Source organism: Nesoenas mayeri (assembly GCF_963082525.1).
Source record: "Nesoenas mayeri genome assembly, chromosome: 1".
Classification (NCBI taxonomy): Eukaryota; Metazoa; Chordata; class Aves; order Columbiformes; family Columbidae; genus Nesoenas; species Nesoenas mayeri.
Genome location: NC_137541.1, coordinates 17,664,232 through 17,685,959, shown reverse-complemented (window position 1 = coordinate 17,685,959; position 21,728 = coordinate 17,664,232). Strand labels below are relative to the sequence as shown.

The following is a 21,728-nucleotide window of genomic DNA, read 5'->3' as shown; positions in this document are numbered from 1 at the left end:
TTCTATTCACAGTTTTCAAGGAGGATGTGACCTGAAATGCAGATCAGATTTCTGGAAAGTCCTTTCTGTTGCATTTCACATTTTTAAGTGTGGGATAATCTGCCCAGGACATAAGACAAATATCTAGGACTGCTTTTGTCCAAGAAAATCAACAAATGAAGAGCTTACAGCTGTGTCTCCTAGCATATCCCTTGTGAGAGCTCAGGACTCTTACTCCACCTTTTTCATCTCTTCTGCTTTTGACAAAGTCATGTGAAAAATCAGCCCTTGCTGATTTTCTGCAGGATCTATAGCAGATGAAGAAACAGAAATTTCATTAAAGGTGAGAAACCAGCACGATTACAATTCATCATCTCTCAAGCATGTAAGAGAAATATTGCCCACTGCATCACTGTGTCTCTCTTTTCCCTGAATTCTGTGTGCAGTTTTAAACAGAGAAGTTATTAATTTTGCCTTCCACATAACCAGACTTGCACATTTTCTCACCAGACTCACCTGGATTACTGGAAGTCTCCCACTAGCCTTCTTGAACATAAGGGACTTGAACTCTCCATACATACAGAACATCTCTCCTTGCTTGTTAATCCACTTAAATAATCCTTAAGAAGCCAGATCTCATTGATGCTATCACTACCTTGTACTGTTTCCCCCCCCAGAGCTGAATGTTCCTCTCCTTCCTCACCTCCAGAGACACACAGAATTCTGTACCTCCTTTGTTTGCTTTGCCCTGATCTGCTCCACCTGCCCCCCGGGGTTAATTCTCCTGTGGTGCCCAATTTAGCTTCACCTGTTTTTTGCAGAAAACGCTCAGTAATCCTGTACGTATATGAAATATGCAGATACAGTCCTTTGGAAGTTGTCTGTCTTATTAACTTGCAAAATCTATAAGATACAAGGGCAGAGAGTTTCAGAAACGTAACAGAGCGCAGAGGTTTTGCTACTGCATTTGCTCTTGTGATATAGGGGTCTGAGACCAAAAAACATAAACACCAAAACCACACTACGATGTAGTATGCAATGTGCTTGATGAAAAGACAAAATAACACTTTCCACTCTATATAGCACTTCAGAAATATGCATTTATTTCCTCATTTTTCATCACTTTTACAGTTTTAACCAGTGTCTCAGTGTTAATATTTGTCAGAAGCATACAATGGAACTTCAGATACTTCTGTAGTTCTGAAGGAACAAACAAATTATTGGGCCTTCCCATAAGGAACCAAGCCAAAAAATAATGAAACTAATTTCTTATAACATATTACAGAGTCACGTAAGATTTCAAATACATTCCTATCCTATTGCATGTTCTGTATTTACATAGTTAACTATTTGTTTATTATTTACATTTTCCAAATACTGCAGTCATAAATCTTTATTTTATATTGTACATTGTTTAATTTTTTATTACAGAAATTCTTTAACATGTATTTTAGACACTTAATTTTCAATATTTGACATGAGTTCTAGGAAATCACTGCCTAGTTTCACTAGTGATGTGTCAAGATGCCTCCTTCATAAGAAAATACATATTACAAAGGAATTTAATAATATTCAGAACCCTGAATTTAAAAAAACCCAAAAAGTACATGGGATGTAATAATAATGTTATTTCCTTTTCTATGCAATATTTTGTTTGGAATGACATTTCACCTGAGATGTAGAATCGTTAAATGTAAGGTGTTTTTTTAAAAAATAAAATGAAATATTTAATGTCAATTTAAAGTATTGAACATTTGAAATATTACATAAATGTTTTCCTTCTATTTACTGAAAACTATTCCTATCTGTATAGATATATGTTTTTTATATATCTATATCATATTTTCCAGAAAAGTCTACATCTACATAAATAAGCATTGCTATTATATCAGGAAACTTCCCACTATGCTTAAAAAGCAATGTGCTCAAGTACAATATTCAACTTCTGACGCAGACACAATAGTAAATGTGACCTCTCATGGTAATACTTTCTTCCAAAGGAAGTAAGAGGTACCTGTTGAATTTGGAAGACATGGCAGACAACTTCTGTGGACCCGATGGAGGAAACCTTGTATATAATCAGTCCCATAAATGCTATGCAGGAGCATCTGACACAGTAGACAACTTTGGGTCAACCTTCCGTGTTACATGTAACTACCTAAATAACATCTTAATAGAAAAGAGTTAATTATAGAAAACCCTTACAACATTGTGCACTTAATGCTGTGTGTCTTCTCTAGTTACAATAATATGCATTTCTATTAACAAATGATTGTAGATACTAAGTTTAAAGCAAATGGTAATAAATTTCAGGTTTCTTATATTCTGTTATTGGTAGATATTCTGTTAGGCACAATATGACATTCTTTGTAAACATAAAACATAAATTGTGATACATTAGAACATGAACTGAAGTTACAAAACACAGTATAGGGACGTTTAAGAAACACAGACCCACTACACACCCTGGGCACAAACACAGCGATCCAGGAGGCCTGAACTTGTCTCCACCGTCACTGAAAACCCTGGCTGATGCCAGCAGAGCAGAAATGCATCCTAGTCACCAAACACACCTGCTTCCGAATCCAGTCATTTTTTTCTCTTCTACCAAAGATTTCATATAATTTTAAAATACAGATCTCATAATCACATGTTGGCTAAAATGTACTTATTTCTATCAACCCTGAAACACCTAATTATTATAAAGTCGGTGTCAAGAACTAAGGCCCCCGAAACAAGGAATGTAACTAACACAGCTAGAAAAGCTTTCTTCAAAATTCCTATCTGCATATTTTTAAAAACTTGAAAATAATCTTCCAATAACAAGTCATAAGAGAAAACCCCTTGAAGATCTTTTATTTCCCCAACTTAAAAGCGCACTACACTTTTTGTACAATGTGCAACTTGAGAACTGAACTGAGGAATAACAATTTTGAGCTTCCAGTATATTGCTTATTGCAACTCTCACTCTTAATAACCTGTATGTGTAGGGTAGGCACAAATTAGTGTGAGTTATTTACATCCAACAGAGCAACATCAGAATTCTTATCTGAAAAGATTTCTTGAAAATAAATAGTGCACTTAAATTATGTAAGTTTTAAGGAATCATTCAGTATGCCATAATTATATGAAGAAACATTAATTTCATTCTATAAAGTCATAGAGAATTTGTATCCTGTTAATGACATGAGTGATCTGAGTATATAGTTACTGTTATTGTTATTGGGAACTATCTTCTCACTTCCTCTGAATACTCAAAAAAAAAAGTATTAAATTATTTAACAAGCTTCGGAAAGCTTTTTCTTTTTCTAACCTGCTAGACATGGAGAATAAGGCAACAACTGAGATAAAAATATATCTTGCTTTGTAAACCAAGCTTCTTAATACATTTCTTAAAAGTGAACTTTCATGATGACAAATTGAAAGTCCTTGAAAGAAAAGCTTTAATTACTTTGACAGGACCATGCCTTCTATTTCATTTGATATTTTAAAAATGCTTCAAAATACACAGGGAGGGATTTATTTTAGTGTTACAGATGAGTCTTCGGCTTTAAGCAACTCCTTTGTCGGGCTAAAAAGCTTCTGCAGCACTCTGCAAGACTGAGTAACGTTTAGAAAATGTCACAAATTCCATTGCAACTTTCTATATTCTTACGTTACTGAAGTATTCTAACTGAATTCCACCAAAAAACAACAGATGGTGTGCGAACACCAGTGCCTCTGAGTTATAACCAGTCCTCGAAAAGCAGGCCTTGCTGGCTCATATGGTCTTTACAACTATGAGAAGTTCTTTTTCCCACTCGAAGTAAATAACTTTTACTGACCAAAACTGGCTGATACACACATAGCAGGTGACACCGACGTAACAACAAAATCATTCCATAAATAGTTTTAAGTCTTAGGTACATAGAAAAATTGCTCAACCTAAATTAGACAGACTACAGTTCTCCTAATTAGACAAAGGGAAAAAAAAGAAGAAAATTAAGTGATAGACTGCTGAACTCATTTTTCATGCTGAGCAAAAAAGTTCACTTTTAAGTTTATTCAATGCTCGATATCCTGCTTTGTCCATTTCTTTGGTATTCTGTTCTCATTTTGCAAATTCTAACAGAATTTTAACGGTCATCTTAATTCAAATGAAAGATCAATGAGCTGAAAGCAGAATGAGAACAACAGATGCCATAATACTGCAGAACACGTTGGTCTTAATGATTTCTGGCTCTCTGTATTCATTTCTTGTAATGATTGGGAGCATCTGCAAATGCAAACTTCAGTCTGTAGGCCTCTGCTAGGAGTACACTAATTTCTTCATCTCCCCAGTGTACCGTGGGCAAATTTTGTAAAAATATCAGCAATTCCTAGATGAGAGAAAAAGAAAAAAGACTTTCAAATACCAGTGTAATAGCAATAAATTACACAATTAGTATTTATAAGCAATCACTCATGTAGTACGTCAGCATCCCAAACAAACCCGAGATCCCATTAAGTTTAGGGATTTTCCTGTAGCTTTTACAGAAATACTTGCTAGCCAGTCTTCCAGTTCAGAAACGAGCTAGGAATTGTAGTTAACCATGGTTATTTTCTAATGTTGACAAAAATAACATTAAAACAAAAAAAGGGTGTGAATTCACTTGCTCTGTAAATAGTAGGAGTGAAAGCAAGCCATGCTGCCCAAGTGTGTAAATTCTATGTACCCTTACTTGCTCTTGTACGATTGTATCACTACTGGTGCCCCCAATCACGGATAGAGACTCCTTGTCGTACTCAGAAAAACAAGAGCTCACACATAACGTATCAGAACCATCCCATTAGACTTCTAAGAGGTAAACACTGTTAGCATATTCATTTTATAACTGGCAATTGAGATAAAATGCTCATGGGTATTGGAGTCACTAGAGACTACCAGAAATCTAATTCTGAGCTCTGCAAATCCAAAATGGTTTATCACAGGAACCAGACTTCTTTTAGATTGTCCATATTTTCTACATTATTTTAGCACTGGGATACATCTTCCACACTTGTCAATTCCAACCAAGCTCTAGAAGTTTTCACATATAGTTTTGCATACAGTGCTTTAAAAATTCCACAAGTATCCTCCACATTTAAGATCTACAATCTACTTTCAGTTTGTACCTTCTGCTGACCAGATCATTTCAACATCCCTATGTCAGGTGTGAACAAAAGGAATACCTACACTTCCTCTTTAAGGAACTACAAAACATTAACTTCATTTTAATACCTTAAATGTTTTATATAACCTCATTATCAGGTAGGCAAGAGGTAGACAGCTACAGATAAAGCAAAGTTGCTCATTGTATTGCAGAAGTGCTAAAATTCTCTTCCCTAATTAGTCTTTTCACATATAAACATGAAGAATATCTAACTACTTCTGGTCGTGCTGCTTTCTAGGTATGCCTTGTATATAGTATAGCAAGCAATGGTTCAATTTCTTTCAACTTTAATTATATAGCAATACAGATAAAGTTAATCAATAAAAGTAATTTCAAATTATAATTTGAATTTGAAAAGGTCCTAAAATGTGGATTCCTGCTTTTGTAAGGCCTGTGTTTTATTGTAGCAACATGGTATCAGCAAATACACCCAATCTACTGTTGACTAAAACTCAGGATTGTAGCTCTATGCTGAACTGGGATGCACAGGATCAAATCCCACAGATTGCTCTTGGAAGGATCCTTCAAAAGGGTTACTTGAAAAATATTTGCTTCCTAACCCATCACTGAATGGTCAAAATGGTCTGTATGTGGAGTTACCTATCCAAAGCAGTGTTGTGCTGCAGGGTATGGAGCTACACAATTGGATAAATTTTCAAAATCATGGTTGATTGCTAAGTCTGGGACTTTAGACGAAAACTTCCCAGTCACTGATAAATAATAAATTTTGACCCAAAAGGTCACAAACTCTGAACCACGATGCAAAAGTCACCCTAGGCCAAATATGATGCTTTAAACTTTCCAAAGAAAAGATCACCTGGAGATCCTTTGTCTCATGCTTTCAATTGCTTTGACAAAAACACTACTTTAAATTTAAGCTGGTTTTGGATCACAAACTGAATGCAGAATTTCACTATAGGAGTTATGAGGCAATCTTAGAAATGAGTGTTGTTAAGCCTGCTTGTATCTTCTAGGTGCTCTATTTTTGCAGAAAACATGCAAATAGTTTGTGCACATTTATATATGTGCATATACTTGTGAGCATGTATATATGTATATTTTTGCATGAATGTTTGTTAACATTCATTCTAAAGAGCAGAAATTAGTAAGCAGGAGTGCAATTAAAACCACAGTAATTATCCTACTATTTCATAAATGAGAATCCTGCAATATTCGCGTAAGTATACAGCAAAATTCTTCTTCATAGGGGTCTTATCCCCCCCTTTTCCCTCCTCTGCACTCGCTTTGATGGAAGATGGCTGAAGGAGCCCTTAGCAAGGGTTCTGTGATTTCATGAAGCAGCGAGGAGGAAAAATTAACATGAAATATTTTACTTTTTCCATGAGAGAATTATTTTGGCTTCATCTATTTCATGGTCTTGCTATAGTGGCTCTTGTAATATGGAACAAGAAAGGATAGAAGTTGAACAGTACTATATATTTAATTATGCATAAAAAGTAGTAATACAATAGAGTTAGCATGAGAATGTCTCTATTACACTTGAGAGAGCACATTTTTAATAAAGTGTTATACAACTGCCAAAATATCACTTTTAAAAAATTTCTATCAACTTACTTGACAGTTCTGCTGATAACTGTAATTAATAAATCAGCAGTGCACAGTAGGAAGATTATGTGGAGGGATGATAAATGCCTGCTTCCATTCAAGTTTCTTCTTTCCTTTTACAAAATAACTTTCAACCAGCTTTAAGACACAGCAGTTAATGAGTTTTGTGAAATTAGTTCTTTTACTGTTTGCACAGCCAAGACTTTGCTGGGTCAGACTTCAGGTGCAAACTAGTAAAAGTGATTCATATTATTTGAGTAGTGTTTTGGTTTTTCATTTGGCTACTGTTCAAACAAAGTTGGCCTAACCAGTCTTCCAGCCACTGGAGAACCGTGGGCTTTCTGGCAGACCTCAGCACTCGAACAATGGAGAACATCACCTGTGGCAACCAACACCTGCTCATATAGAAGGTACAAGTATGAGTAGCTATTCAACAGCTAGTGAACTACAGCTCAGTTGTTTCAGTGTGAGGTTAGAAAGCAAGAGTCGACACTGGTCACACTGGTCTACTGTTTATGTGGCAACTGTGTGTATTTTTCAAGCTAGAAAATGTTGCTACAGGTTCATGAAACATAGATAATTCTTGCAGATATATGAATTCTGTTTATACATTCAGCTTTAAAAGTAAGGTGATCATACTAGATATGCTTCTCAGAAAATGACTACCAAAAATCACTGAATTTCTTCAAAAGTTCTACACAGCAGTCACTTCTCCAAACATCTGTCTGCTCAGTTATTAAAAAAAGGCAGTAAAATAACAGTCACCCATATCAATTTTGTTACCTTTAAATTTCCAAAGCACTGAAGGTACATTAGCTACATGCTGGAGGGTAGGAAGGTCCTATAGAGGGATCTGGATGAGCTGGATCGCTGGGCTGAGCCCAACTGTATGAGGTTCAACAAGGCCAAGTGCCGGGTCCTGCACTTGGGTCACAACAACCCCAGGCAGCACTACAGACTCGGGGAACAGTGGCTGGAAAGTCCCTTGGGGAAAAAGAGCTGGGGGTGTTGACTGACAGCAGCTGAACATGAGCCAGCAGTGTGCCCAGGTGGCCAAGAAGGCCAACAGCATCCTGGCTTCTATCAGGAATAGTGTGGCCAGCAGGACTATTGCAGTGATCATCCCCCTGCACTTGGCACTGGTGAGGCCGCACCTCGACTCCTGTGTTCTGTTGTGGCCCCTCACAACAAGAAAGACATTGAGGTGCTGGAGAGAGTTGAGAGCAGGGTGACCAAGCTGGTGAGGGGCCTGGAGCTCAAGTGTGATGAGGAGCGGCTGAGGGAACTGGGGCTGTTCAGCCTGGAGAACAGGAGGCTGAGGGGAGACCTTATCGCTGTCTACAACTACCTGAAAGGAGGTTGTAGCATGGAGGGGGTTGGTCTCTTCTCCCAAGTAGCAAGTGATAGGATGAGAGGAAATGGCCTCAAGTTGTGCCAGGGGCGGTTTAGGTTGAATTTTAGGAAAAAATTCTTCATGGAAAGGGCTGTCAGGCATTGGAACAGGCTGCCCAGGGTAGTGGTGGAGTCACCATCCCTGGAGGTGTTTGAAAGATGTGCAGATGTGGTATTTTGGGACATGGTTTAGTGGTGGACTTGGCAGTGTTAGGTTAACAGTTAGACTCGATGATCTTAAAGGTCTTTTCCAACCTAAATAATGCTATGATCTTACAGAACAAACCACAATTTTAAAAATAAACTTACAGTTTTAGAGGTTTGTTTTCAAATAAAGAGAGTGTAGAACCAGACAAAATATATAGCTTTTTCTCCCAGGAGACAAAGCAGAACAGCAGGAGAAATCAAGTGTTCCAAGCTTAAGGCTGGAAAACTCAGATAATTCAACTTCACGACCTTTGTTGAACACAGACTACATCTTCAATACCCATACTTATAAAACTTAACACGCAGCTCAAATCTGATTATAGGACTATTGGTGAAAAACTACTTGAAAACTTGCAGGATTAATTGCAACCTTATCCATAATTTTATTCAGAATCAAATACATAAACAAATGGCAGAGTAATCTCTTGACTGTTCAAGTTCATTTCTGTTTAAGTGGGCATTTTGTCACTGTTACCAAGGGAAAAGCTTCATTCTGTACCTGCTCACACTGACTACTGAGTATGTGTGAGAAATTTAACTGGGCAAATACACACTGCTGGAGTGAGTTTCTTAAGATATGACTTATCTTAAACATAAGACTTATGTTCCTGAGATCTGTTTAAGAGCTTCAAAACTGACTCTGATAGAAATAAATCTTATAACTTGTTAAAAATAAGTAGAACTTGGCACAAAGCCTGATAAAGAAAATTTTATTTTCTTGAACTGCTAAAGAAAACCATGCCACATTCATCGCTGTCTGAATATGGACCATTATTTGGAAACAAACAAACAACCATTCCACTCCCCTCCAAAAAACTCACTGAAAAAAAAAAAGAAACAAGAAAACCTCCAGTATTTGAAGAAATGTACAAACATGTGGTAATTAGTATTTACAAGACCACGTAAGAAGTTTATCTAAAACTGCTCAATTTAGTATCTACATTTAAAAAAGGGGAAAGATGATCAGAACAATAGTGATCCAAGAGCATTCCCTTATTCCGAATCATAACTACTATTTTTTCTCCAACAGATAAAGCAGGAACCACTAGAATCCATGCATAAATAAGGCATTCATGCTAACTGCTTAAATTCATTTTCCTGTCCACATTCAGAACTAAAATATGAGATGCTCTTTGAAATATGACGAATCATGAACTTGAATTTACCATAAAAAAAATCACTGCTGATAAACTGCTTGGTATATTTCAGAAAAACGAGTTCAAAAAGCAATATTTATAAAACATTCTTGCAATAACTGTATTTTCTGCTTAATCTTCTGGCTGAAGAATCAGGGCAGTCAGGAGACCATCAGCAGAGCTGAGGCTTCCAAAATCCAGTCCAATGTGTGTTTATATTTTGGTTGCATCTACAACAAATATACTCAAAACTACACCATTTGCATATGGCGAAGAGAGCGCCCCAGTTTCTTTGGACTCTTCCTGCGCTGAACAGCCTTATCCATCTCCTGAACAGGGCCCAGCTGCACGGCCCAGGCTGCCAGCACAGCTTCAGTTCCATCTATCTGTGGTGTTCACCCCCTCACACCACACTGTGCAAAGGCATTTCCAGCCTCCCTTCCCCTTCGCCATCCAAGCAGTGGATGGGGAAGAGTCACAGGAACTTGAAATATGTACAACCAGCAATTAATTCCTCATCTATGGAATAACTTTGTTAAATTAACCAACCAACCACCTGCCCCCTCCAAAAATAAAAGAAAACAAACCCAAACCACCACAACAACTCCCCACCCACCCAAATTAATCCCTGTTTACTTTCACCTCTGTTTAAAATATAAGAAAAATAAGAGTATTTTGAAAGTGGTAAAAACATTAACACTGTAGGAATGAAATGACAGTGATACTTTTCCTGCCTCAGTCTTGACTGACTAAATCTGCTCCGAAATGACAAGTCTCTGTGCCCAGGAGCAACAGCTGGGGAAAGAGGTACTACCAACAGCAGAGGAAGATCAAGGTACTACTTAGATTTGCTCAATTCTCCCACCATGCACAAAAAAAAAGTGCAGAGATTTTAGCAGGGCACCTCTGACACAGGGAGGGGGCTGTGGCAGATGAGAGTGTGAGAAAACTGTGGGTCTTTTTAGCTGGGAGAAGACGAAGGCAGAGTCTAAGAGCAGTTTGATATTACATACAGTGAGGGTTACAAATAAGAAAGAGGAGCCAAGAGGCAATAGTAACAAGTGGAAGCTAAGTTGTTATCAGAAGAAAGCCCTTTGCAATGAGGGTGCTTGAGCAGCTTGCCAGGGACACTTAGTGCAGCTGTATAGATGTACTGTTAAAGTACCTGTACTTTCAAAATGTCATTTTATTCAGCTACATTAACATGTATTCAAGAACTACCCTATTCACCGTGTAGTCAAGACAAAACAAGTGCTGTGGTACAGAAGTACCTTTAGAAATACAAAAAGCAAAACTATGAGGTCTATGTTTTAAACACCATGTTGACAAGATCTGAGAGTAACACTGCCAGGTAAGCAATGGCTGTTGTCAGAAATAAAATTATTCTTGAGAAACAAAAAGAATCTTACCCTGCAAGATCCAATACTTGTATCTAAGAGAAAATACCAGTCTACAAGACAGATATCTCAAAAAGAAAATTATTTACAAAGCCCTTATTCCTCATTTTCCTCTAAAATCAAAATGGTCAAGCTCTGTTCCTTATAAACTAAATCAAAACTTAATACTGCTAAAACTTCACAAAACACATTTTTAATAATTATTACAAAGCCATCCATATAATTTTCTTCACTGAGATTGTAGCCAATGAAATCTCAGGCCATTAAAACAATCTTAAAAAATGAAAACAAAACAAAACCCAAACAAGCAACACTGAACACAGAAGCAAAAGAAAGCAAATTTTATGATGTTTTAAAATCTGGCAATAATATTGGTTATTTGGTAATTGTTATCTACAGCTTTTATGCTATTTATTGTCATCCCCACTCTGCCTGACTCCATATGTGGATCTTGAAGGAAGGAACATCAAACCCAACTATAGAAGAAACAACATGGTGATAGTTAATAAAACATAAAAATGTTATTCTACTGAGTAGAGCACAAAGGTTTCTTCTGTGATAATCAAAGTAATTTATTTGTTTGAAAACTCTGTTCAGACTTTTTTGTCTGTGTGAATTATAGACCAAGTTCAACTGCAGGTTTTTTTAACAGAATAAACTTAACAGAGCATAAACTCCAGTAACAGAACCGTGTTTTTATTTCTAGCGAATATAAAAATGGCAATAACTAAAGTTAAAATCAGACTTGAACATACTGAGGAAATTAATAGAGTTAGTTTTTAATGTCAAAACTGAGAACCGGTCTATTAATTTAACAAATAAAGGCTGTCCTAAAATACAGTATTTTTCTACTAGAGTTGTTAATCCTTCCTGCTGCTAACTGCAGTGTAATTATGGTCTGAGTACTCCTGGTCTGCCACAGCTCTATTTCGTACCGATAAGCAGAACCTTACAATATTTTATGATCATGAACTTTTCAATACTAATTTAGGACTGCATATAACTAACTGAAAGGTAAATTAACTTTATATATAATCTTCCATTATTTACAAAGGAATTGCTAACAGCTGTATTTTGAGCTGTATCTGTTATATGTTATGTTATGCACAAATATAAAACACCGCAAAATTTATGCTGCCATTTTGATCAAATGGCTTCTTTATGAGAGTTATTTGTACTTTCAAAAGTTGTGCTTGAAATTTTAGAACATAGCACCTACTTTTAAAGAACTAATGAAGTGCAATACCACTAAAATTTATTTAGAGGAATTATTGAGACAAGCTAAGGAGGAAAGCAGTTATTGCCTGAAAAAATGTCCATGTATCTTTTCAGATAATACAAAAGAGAAACAAGCTATATGCACACATTCAAAGAACTATAAATGTTTTTAGGAGAAACTGTATAACGCGGTGTCAGAGACAGCCAGAACTGGACAATGATTCAAAAATTTTTTTCCAACCAGATGTAACTACTATACTGGCAAAAGAAACACTTAACAGAGGAATTATTTAATTCCTATTTCCTTTACAACATCATTTTTCAGTTGCTCACATTTGAGGTTATTGGGTGTGAAGGAAAGGGCAGTATCGCCATTACCAAGCGAGCACCCTGTCCATGTTCTCAGTCCCTCCCCTGCATTGCACAGCAAAGCAGACAGACAGACAGACATGCTGGCGTCTCAGCGACAGCCACAGTGGCCAGGCTGGTGATGTGCTGTGCAGAGCCAACCTCTAATCCTCTTCCCAGACACTCAGGATGAAGGATACCTGCTGCTCTGGGGCTCAGCCAAGCTCAGTCCAAATCCTCCTCCCTCAGCCTGCTATCAAAGCCACAACAAATGCCCTGGCTGGAAGGATGAAAGCCCAGGTCCAGCGCAGACCACAGAGCACAGCTGACCTTGTTCAGATGCCTCAGAGCTTCCTTTCCCTTCTCTCTGCCCCTCACTGTTGATACGTAATGCACCAAATAAGTAGGGCTCTAACTCTGACACAAGTTCTCTTTTCTTTCTTGAGTGCTGTTTTTCCTCTTTCAGTGCACTCAGCAATATTCCCTATGCTGCTGCCACTTCTTATTTCTCCAGCTGTCCTAACCTGCTACACAGAGCTGGAAATAATGAGCTGTGTTTCTGGAGCACTGCGCAACTTATTGACTACCTACGTCTCAGAGCCAGAGAAGACATTTCTTTCCTATTGGGCACAGCTGGAACTGAGATAACTAAGATTTCAAAATATAATATTAAAGAGATAGTAGGAATAGGTCATCCACTGCAGTTCAATAAATATTTGCTGCAGATACAGGTTAAGAGGGGTAAGCGGAGCGGGATCCTCCAGTGGGGGAGATGAGCTCCCTGGCACAGGGCAGGCGGCGCTGGCTGAGGGAGCCCCAGCCAGGCCGGTGCAACACTGGCTGCAATAACGCCCTCCTTGTTCTCATCATTTCAGAGATTATGGGTGAACTTAAGACTTTGATAAGCAGAAGATGGGGAAACACTGGCTTATCTGTGCTAAGTGGCAGGGGCATTTAAGCCTGCACTGGACACAGTCTGAGGGACTTAGGAGAGGTTTGTTCTTGGAAAGTTGTGGATCAGTGTCACTCAAGAACTCCCACCTCGAATGTGAAAGTTCACATCCTGCCCTGTGACAGTTTAGCAGAAGAAAATAACCAACCAACAACAATATTTGCTCAAATAGTGAACACTGAACTTTGTAAATTCAATGCTAATTTTAATTTTTTCTTGTACATTTCATTACACATTACCTAAATTATGTATCTATAATGTCTTGAAAGGGTTATTATTTCAAAGAAATTGCCTAATTTATCTGAATTTTGACCTTTTTTCATATACCATGACATCTTAGACAACAGACCACAGCTCACAGAACTCAGAATAGTATGAAATAACCACAGAAACAAAAAGTCATTCAGAGTTCTAACTAGATTTGCTGCACCTTAAAGTGGCCACTTAAAAAAATCTGAAGAGCTTAAAGGTTAATTTCTCCTGCTGTCAGCTTACTTTCAGCAACTCAGGAGCATAGTGATTTTCAACAAGCATATATTTTTTTATTATTTGATTTAAATACATAATATATACATATTTCTTGATTCAAATATAATTTTTCTTTTTACTCTTCATTTCAATGGAACAATCTCTCATTAATCCTCTGAAAACACACAGAAGTATGCTATTCTTAGAATTAATTTCATATTCTTAATAAGAACTTCATAGAAACACATGTTAACTTTCTGAAAACGAAAGTTTATGACAAGTTGATGGTCTTATCATTTCCCTTTCATGTTTTTCTTTGCATGCCTACTGAAAAAGATTCCTGGACTCAGCATATTAAAACCACTAAACCAGCAATTAAAGTCCTGTTTCATCCAGTATGGATCTCTTACACAAGTCATTAGCAACCTTAATTGCTAATCATAAAATATATGGTTCTAAAGAATAATGTCAGAGAAGTTGTAGTCAGCTGACGAGAAGATTTGCAACTTCACTGACAACGGTATGAAAATATATATATTAATATGGCAAAAAAGTACATTAAAGGATCACAGCTGATATTGTAGGTCCTTGTTCTCAAATGAAAACAAAAAACCCCACAGATAATTACCATCCTTAAATCTTGAAACAGGAAACAAATATGCACGTTAGATCTTTTTATTAAAGCATCTTTCCATCTACATGTTATTATCTACAAGTTTATAAGACAAGGTTAAGGACATAGACATTAAAACAAAGCAAGCATTGCAACTGACCCTAAAAGATGTTCAGCTCCATAAACAAACATTGTATTTCTGTAATACCTTTTTAATTTGAAGTGCCTCAAAATTAAATGCGTACGAAATAGAAGTAGTTCAGGTACTAATACAGAATATTCAGAAGAGGAAGTTATCTTAATCATGTAAAGTCATCTTACTCATCTTACTGATGTAAATTTGTACTTAAATCATACAAACAAATACAGTCTCGGGTTCTTCCTTTTAAGCAAGAGAAGACAGAACTTTCATTTTAAAAATTTCATATGAAAACTGAACATCCCAGGAAACACCCAGGAAGATTTCTCAGTGTTCCAATTGCTAATGCACAGAGCAGAATGGCTCTGAACCACTCTGATTATACTTTTTGACATACTGTTTTACAAAATATTGCTATATTGCTGATATTTCAAGATAAATGTACTTCTTGTGTACCAAAATATAAATCAAGTAAATAAAGTGCCCAAGCATATAATTTGTCACTAGCTCCATGCAAAAGCAGCAAATAAAGAGGTGCAAATATCTGTGGTATAAGGAGTAAAACAAAAACAAAAGGAGTAAAACAAAAACAAAAAGGAGTTAAAAACAAAACAAACCCCAAACTTCAAGCAAACGTAGGACCTGCTGTATCAATCAAGACTGCAGCAATTACTGCAGAATTTCATTTCTGAAACAAACTGCCAATGAGTAAGTTATGACTTTTTTTAGTTTTTTTCTGAGTCAAGGAAGATCAAAATATTTGTTCACCATATTCCAACAGAAGATTTACAATTCTGCCTCTCCATGCTACCCACTCTTCTTGGTTTGGTTTTCCTGACCATAACTTGGCAATGCATTTTAAGTGGAACAGTTTGCATGCACAGTTCCAAATTCACACGTATTCCCCTCTCTGCAAAGTCTTCTAAGTTTTAACACTGTAGTATAAATAGCTAAAAGCTCAAAGAAAATGAAAGAAAATAATAAAATACCAATTAAATACAATGAACTGACTTAAAGCACCTAGTAAATTTTGACAAAAAGGTATTTCACACTAAGTTTCTCTGAGTAAAATCTCATCTTATTCTAAGAGAAAATATGTATTAAGGATTACTGATGCAAAATTGCTTGCATATATAACTTAAGTAGTACTGTCTGTGATATACAATTTTCATATCCAATAAATATGTTGTAATGAGGTTACTTAAACAAGTATCTTTTTAGAACTAAAAAACACCTCCTAAACATAGTTCAAATGGAATATTGTCAGTATTGTAGGGATATAGGACTGACAGAGGCCATTTCCATTATGTTGTTCAATCACCCACACCACCTGAAGTCATATACAGGTGTTTTGTTCTGAATAATAAATAATAGTTTCACACTTGCCATGTCAAAATTCGTGAAACATCTGGGAGTCTCCACCTTAAGGACATTAATACAGATACAGATACAGATAATACAACTTTCATGAAGATATCACAGTTAAAGGAAAGGACAGATAAAGAACCTGCCCAAAGTTCTGTCTCTACATTGGTGAGGAATCTGATAACTGAAGATTTCCAAATTAACTGAGGAAGCCTCACAAACCCAATAACAACTAATGCAAAACCCCCTCAGCTCGGAGGAGAATACCACTGCTCACATCAGGAAATCATTTAAGCTCCCTTGGTGAGTAAAGCACGCAGGCATAAGAGCACAAGCCAGGGATCATCCAAGCTACACATGCTCTCTCAGTGTACAAAAACAAAAACATTCCCCATAGATGTCCTGGATGTCTTAGGAGAGAAATATATGAAAATGCATTTCCTTCGTACCTCTCAGAGGAAAGGATGCATCAGTTGGCGATGCCAGAAGTGCTTTCACAGAAAGACTGAAGCATTAATTCAAATTAACACAATATCATTCAATTGCATATTATAAGCTAAAGAATAAAAATATTCTAAACCAGTATAAATACTATACAAGAATCACGATTAACAACTGTCCTCAAGACATCTTTCAACCTCTGTTTGGGGACAACAAGAATCCCAAGCCAGGATTCATCTTCCTATATCACACAATAACTCACATAAATTTATCAAGCTTTGTCAAAAAATATATACTGCCCTAATATTTTACATAGAAGGTGCTTCACTTTATCTAATGATTTATAAATCAAAATGGAACAATTTATATCCTTTTGGTCTTTTGCCAAAATTACACTATGATTTAAATCTCTACCCTTATTACAAAGTGATCCAAATGCATTCCCTAAGATGATCGTACTCTCTCTCAAGCTTTGTTTTATGAGGTTAAATAAGCCACATTTTTTATATACTCCCTGCTAGGGCAAGTTCTTAATTTCTCAGTCTACTGATGTTGTTATTATACATAATTCTGAAGAGATTACATAAAAAACAAACACATAATTCTCATGCAAATCCCAGAGATATGCAATTTTTCAAAAGAATATAGACAAAGTTTATTACCAGGATCATGGAAAAACATTAATTCTAAATGGAGCACACAAAAGCCCTAAGCTACCTATAAATATCCCAAGGCCTCGGATTCTGAGACAATTAAAATACTAACACATTTTACTTATATAATTTTTCCATGTTATTCTTACATATCACTACACTCATTAAAATAGAAATCTATAACTTCGGCTTTGGCCAACCAGAATTTGAGATCGAATTTCTATATAAGAAAATTAATTCCTCAGCTTTTGTGGAAAATACGAGTTTGCAAACCAGCAGCTAACTGCAGGATTTATTCTTTGCTTATCTACAAAAGAACAGCCTCCAGACACAAACGTGAGAGAAAAACAGAATGGTTTTCCCAGCACAGCGGGTGACGATGGGCTGGGTTAATCTTATCCAACTGCTGATTTTTAAGATTTCCAAGATTAAAGTCCTGAAAATGCTTAGGCCATGAGTCCCCCTTCTTGGTAATTCTAGTCCATACATGTAAGGAAATGATTAATCAAGTTTACACTCCAAAACCTCACAAAAATCTGCCTGTTGAAAGCAGCGCCCCCTCAACAGAAGGGTTTGGCAGAGGCGCACTCTGAAAGCAGCTCCAGGCTGGTCATCAAAGATCAAGTAAGTCGAAATCCTCAATTTTCCATTATGTAAAGACAAATCTTAAAAAAACATGGACAATCAATATGGAGAAATACTGTTTCCCATCATACTAATTTAGCATGTGACAGACACTAGTATTATGTAAACTAAATATTAATAACAGCTTGCAGTATTTCTTCCAGGTGTAGGGTTCTTATACCCTTGTGGTTTCATAAAAACAAAAATTACATTAAGAAATGGTCTGTAGCCTTGTAGCCTTCCCAGATTCAGAGAAAAGCCTAAAAAAAAATCTGAAGCGTTTATCTAAAGACTCAAAGCCACACATAAACCAAATAGGTTTTGAGGAACATTATAACCAAATTGATTTTCTTCGGAGAACTGGGCTTTTGACAACATTCTTTTATAAAACCATACCTTATGAATAAAAATCCACTTTGTTTAAATAAATGAACATGATCAAAAGGTGTTTAAGGGTTGGACCAAGACTGTAATAACATTTCTAATGGAAAAATACTTTAGAGGCGCATTATGTGGTATAGTACAAGCATTTGATGAGCTGGTTTGCCCACAGTAACTACATCTCTCATCTGTTCCTTAGCAGGAGGATGAGAGGAGGAACTCCTGTGTTAATCACACCGATCTCCAAGAGAGCAAATGATAGCACAGCCTGGAAGATGTGCTGCTTTTTTCACAAAGAGAGTAAAGATATCAGCTACATGAAATATAACTTTCAGGGGTAAATTACTGGTGGCAATTTCAGTGCTCTAGAATGGGTTTCCCTGCGAGCTGGCAATTCAGAGGCAGCTCCATGCAACACTCTGTCACTTCTTCTTGGAGTGGCAATCTTTAAGAGAGGATGTGGTAGAGAACAACCGCTATTAAGGATTTCAGATGTCTCTGTTTAACCTGTTGCCCTATGCATATCAGCACCTGAAACTAAGCACATGTATAAGAATTGTGATTAAATAAAAATTAACACCAAGCTTTGGTGAATCCTGAGGACTGGATGCAACCATGGCTATTCACACAGCTCACAGCAAGCAAATGCTACTGTGCAGAAAACAAATTAGGATGGGATAAATGGGAGCTTGTACTATATTTTCAAAGGGATGTCTAATGCAAAAAACACTAGAGAAAGAAAATGAGTTATCATGTGTAAAGATCTTGCTCTTTATGGCATCTGAAAGAGCCAGCTTGGAGGCTATGAGGCAATAGTAAATCTGCTATAATGGCATTTCTGGAAGAACTTTAAATCCGATTTGTTTACAAGTAGATGACAAAACAATGGGCATTTAAACTCTTGTTATTTTTACTGTCTCGCGGTTTCAATGAGACAATTTCATTGGAAGACAGTTAAATCTACATGCACCAGCATTTAGGAAATCATAGGAGAGAACAGAAGACTGAAAGAAAATTAATCCTCCTCCATCTTCTCGTCTCAAAGAAAGGGACATGTCACTTCATTCTATTATTCAGCTCATACTTCAAAAGCTTTTAGTTTCTCTTTGTTATCTCATCAGTAGTTTTGATTGAGTTTGGTAGTCAAGTGTACAGGCTCCTGTGATTTTAGTCTTCTCTAGGGTTACACACTGATAAGGCAAGTAATTGACATTGTTATGCAGCAGTTTCTGCTGAAGAAATAAACATGGAAAGAAAACAGTTTTCTTTGTAGAGAGATGTCTCCAGTGACAGCTGTGAATTACTAACTAAATGGAAGCCCTGCCAGTGCATTTAGTTTAGCAGGTCACTTAAATTGCTCAGGAAGAACAAGAGCTTTTTCTCAGTTCAAGAATATCTTTCATACATTGAAATGGAGAAAACACAGAGATCCCTTTGTGGTATTTACTGAAAATAAATAAAAACATTGGTTGATGTGAGAAAAACACCTTATAGTAATCAGAAAGCGCTTTTTCTGGAACCTTAAGGGACAACAAAATCAGATTTTCAGTGTGTGGAAGATCTGATTTAAAACTTGGATAGTAACACCATCTCTGTAAAATACAAGCGATAAAGCAAGGCTTATATGAAATCTCTCCAGATTACAGACAGCCCGCATCACATCCTGCCCTTACTTTAGCAGGAGCCTGATCGAATTCAACTCTTGCCAACATGTTCAGATGAGAGGGGACCTGGATTTTGCAGAGTGTTCCTCCCAGCTTACAAAACGCCTTGCTGGACCTGTATGGAGTTTGGTCTCAGCATCTCTAGAGCTATACAGCTCTGAACAAAAAACATACATATATTTTCTCTTACTTCATATAGGCTTCCAAGATAAGGAGATAACAAAGGACACAATTTACTGCCAGAACAATACGAACTTGTTTCTAGAGTTCAATTATGCTACTTGACACAATGACAGAAACCAAAAAGAACCAAACAAAAAAAAGCAAAGCAGTGATTACTCAACAACTGCTGAAGTCTTTACAAACAAAATAGTGCTTTACAGTGATGCACAATTACAGACATATTTTACAATGGCAATGTGGTTCTAACACTCTGTGCTTCTTAGTAAGGATAACTAAAAATTACGAAATATCTAAACATCTTAGAGGTGATTGTGTGAAGACAAAATCATTATACTTCTTTTAGAACTGAGGACTGCCATTTCAAAATTGTATTTTAAGGCAAATCCATTCTCCAATTGTTTCAACAACTGTGAGAACGTCAGATGTTTTCTGTTTCTATACATGATAGAGCAACCATATATGGCAGTGGGAGTATGAATTATCAGATCCACAACAGATCTTTTGAGCTCATTCCTGGAGTCATGGATGTGAAAGTCAGGAAAGATCATTACTTATCGTGGTCTGACCTCTTGTGTAGATAACAGGAACTAAACCTAAACCTTTTTTTTTTTCTTTCAGGAAAAAACCATCTATTTGAAATCCGTAAGAGCTGTGGGAATTCATTATGTATTTTATTAGTGACTTAGGATTTTTTCCTATCAAATTTCTCATGCATTAATCAAATTCACCCGTTGGTTTCGTTTTTGACAAATTAGATATTTGGAGCACTTCAATCATCCTCTCTGAGCCCTCTCTATGTCTTTGACTTCAGACATCAGAATTGGATGCAATATTACTAAGAACACCAACAAAAGGTAAAGCAAGCTCTTACGTTCATTAATTTTAGGATCCAATTATCCCCATGTGCCACAGCGTTATTCTGGGAGCTCATTTTGAGGTATCTGTCAGCGATGCCCCCAGGAACTCTTCAGAAGTCACACATCCCAGGATACAGACTCTCACTCCAAAGATGTCACCTATTCTGCTTGCCCTGTATTTGCAAAAATTTTTCATTTGACTATATCACAACACAGCTTGCCTGAAGAGGCCAACTGAACAAGAGATTCAAGACTGGTTTATGTAACTGCTCTGTTCTCCTCATTCTGTCAGAATGGTGAATCTGTGTCATCCACTGAGCTTTATTATCTGCTGTTTTCCTAGTGGAAATGCTGAAAAGCATCATGCCAATTACTGATTCCCACAGCAGCTCACTAGAAAAAACTTCTCTTGAACATAATAACTATTTTTAGTCCCCCTGGTCAGATGTCATATTACATTGTCGTTGATACTGTTAAATACTATCTAAAAGTGGAAAAAAACCCCAACCAACCAAACAATCCCAGTATGAAATCATTATCTTATGTATATACATCTATCAACCAAATACACAATATCACCAAAGAATAAAATCTAGTTTCGCTGTCTGGGCTCTAATGTAGATTCAGTTTTCAGGAATAAAGGTAGAAATGAAGCTCTTAGGAATGACACCACAAAAAAGAAAGAGTTCCATATGTTCTTAACAGATAGTAAGAAAACTAGATATGTAACTAGATAAATAATAATTATTAGAAAAATACTGGCTAAGTAAAGCTGATAAAAATATTTAATATTTATAATTAAAACTATCTCTTTATTATCTTCATTATCATAACAGTAACATTTTCTTCCACCAGAGTCTTCTGAGAGAGATAAGTAAAAATGTCACAGAGACAGGAAGAATTTACATGTTACAAGCTTTCCACTAAAAAATCTGTAAAGGAGACTAAAGATAAAGCTATATTTGCAGACAATA

At 36.5% G+C, this 21,728-nt stretch overlaps 1 protein-coding gene across 1 annotated transcript in view; it reads right to left on the bottom strand.

Annotated features, from left to right (window-relative positions):
- Positions 1 to 1,059: 1,059 nt before the first annotated feature.
- Positions 1,060 to 21,728, bottom strand: part of TBC1D22A (TBC1 domain family member 22A) — a 164,011-nt gene continuing 143,342 nt past the window's right edge. Inside the window, exon 13 of the mRNA XM_080343458.1 lies at positions 1,060 to 4,337. Within this exon, the coding sequence (XP_080199584.1) occupies positions 4,209 to 4,337 (129 nt within the window). The 3' untranslated portion in view covers positions 1,060 to 4,208. The remainder of the gene's footprint in view (positions 4,338 to 21,728) is intronic.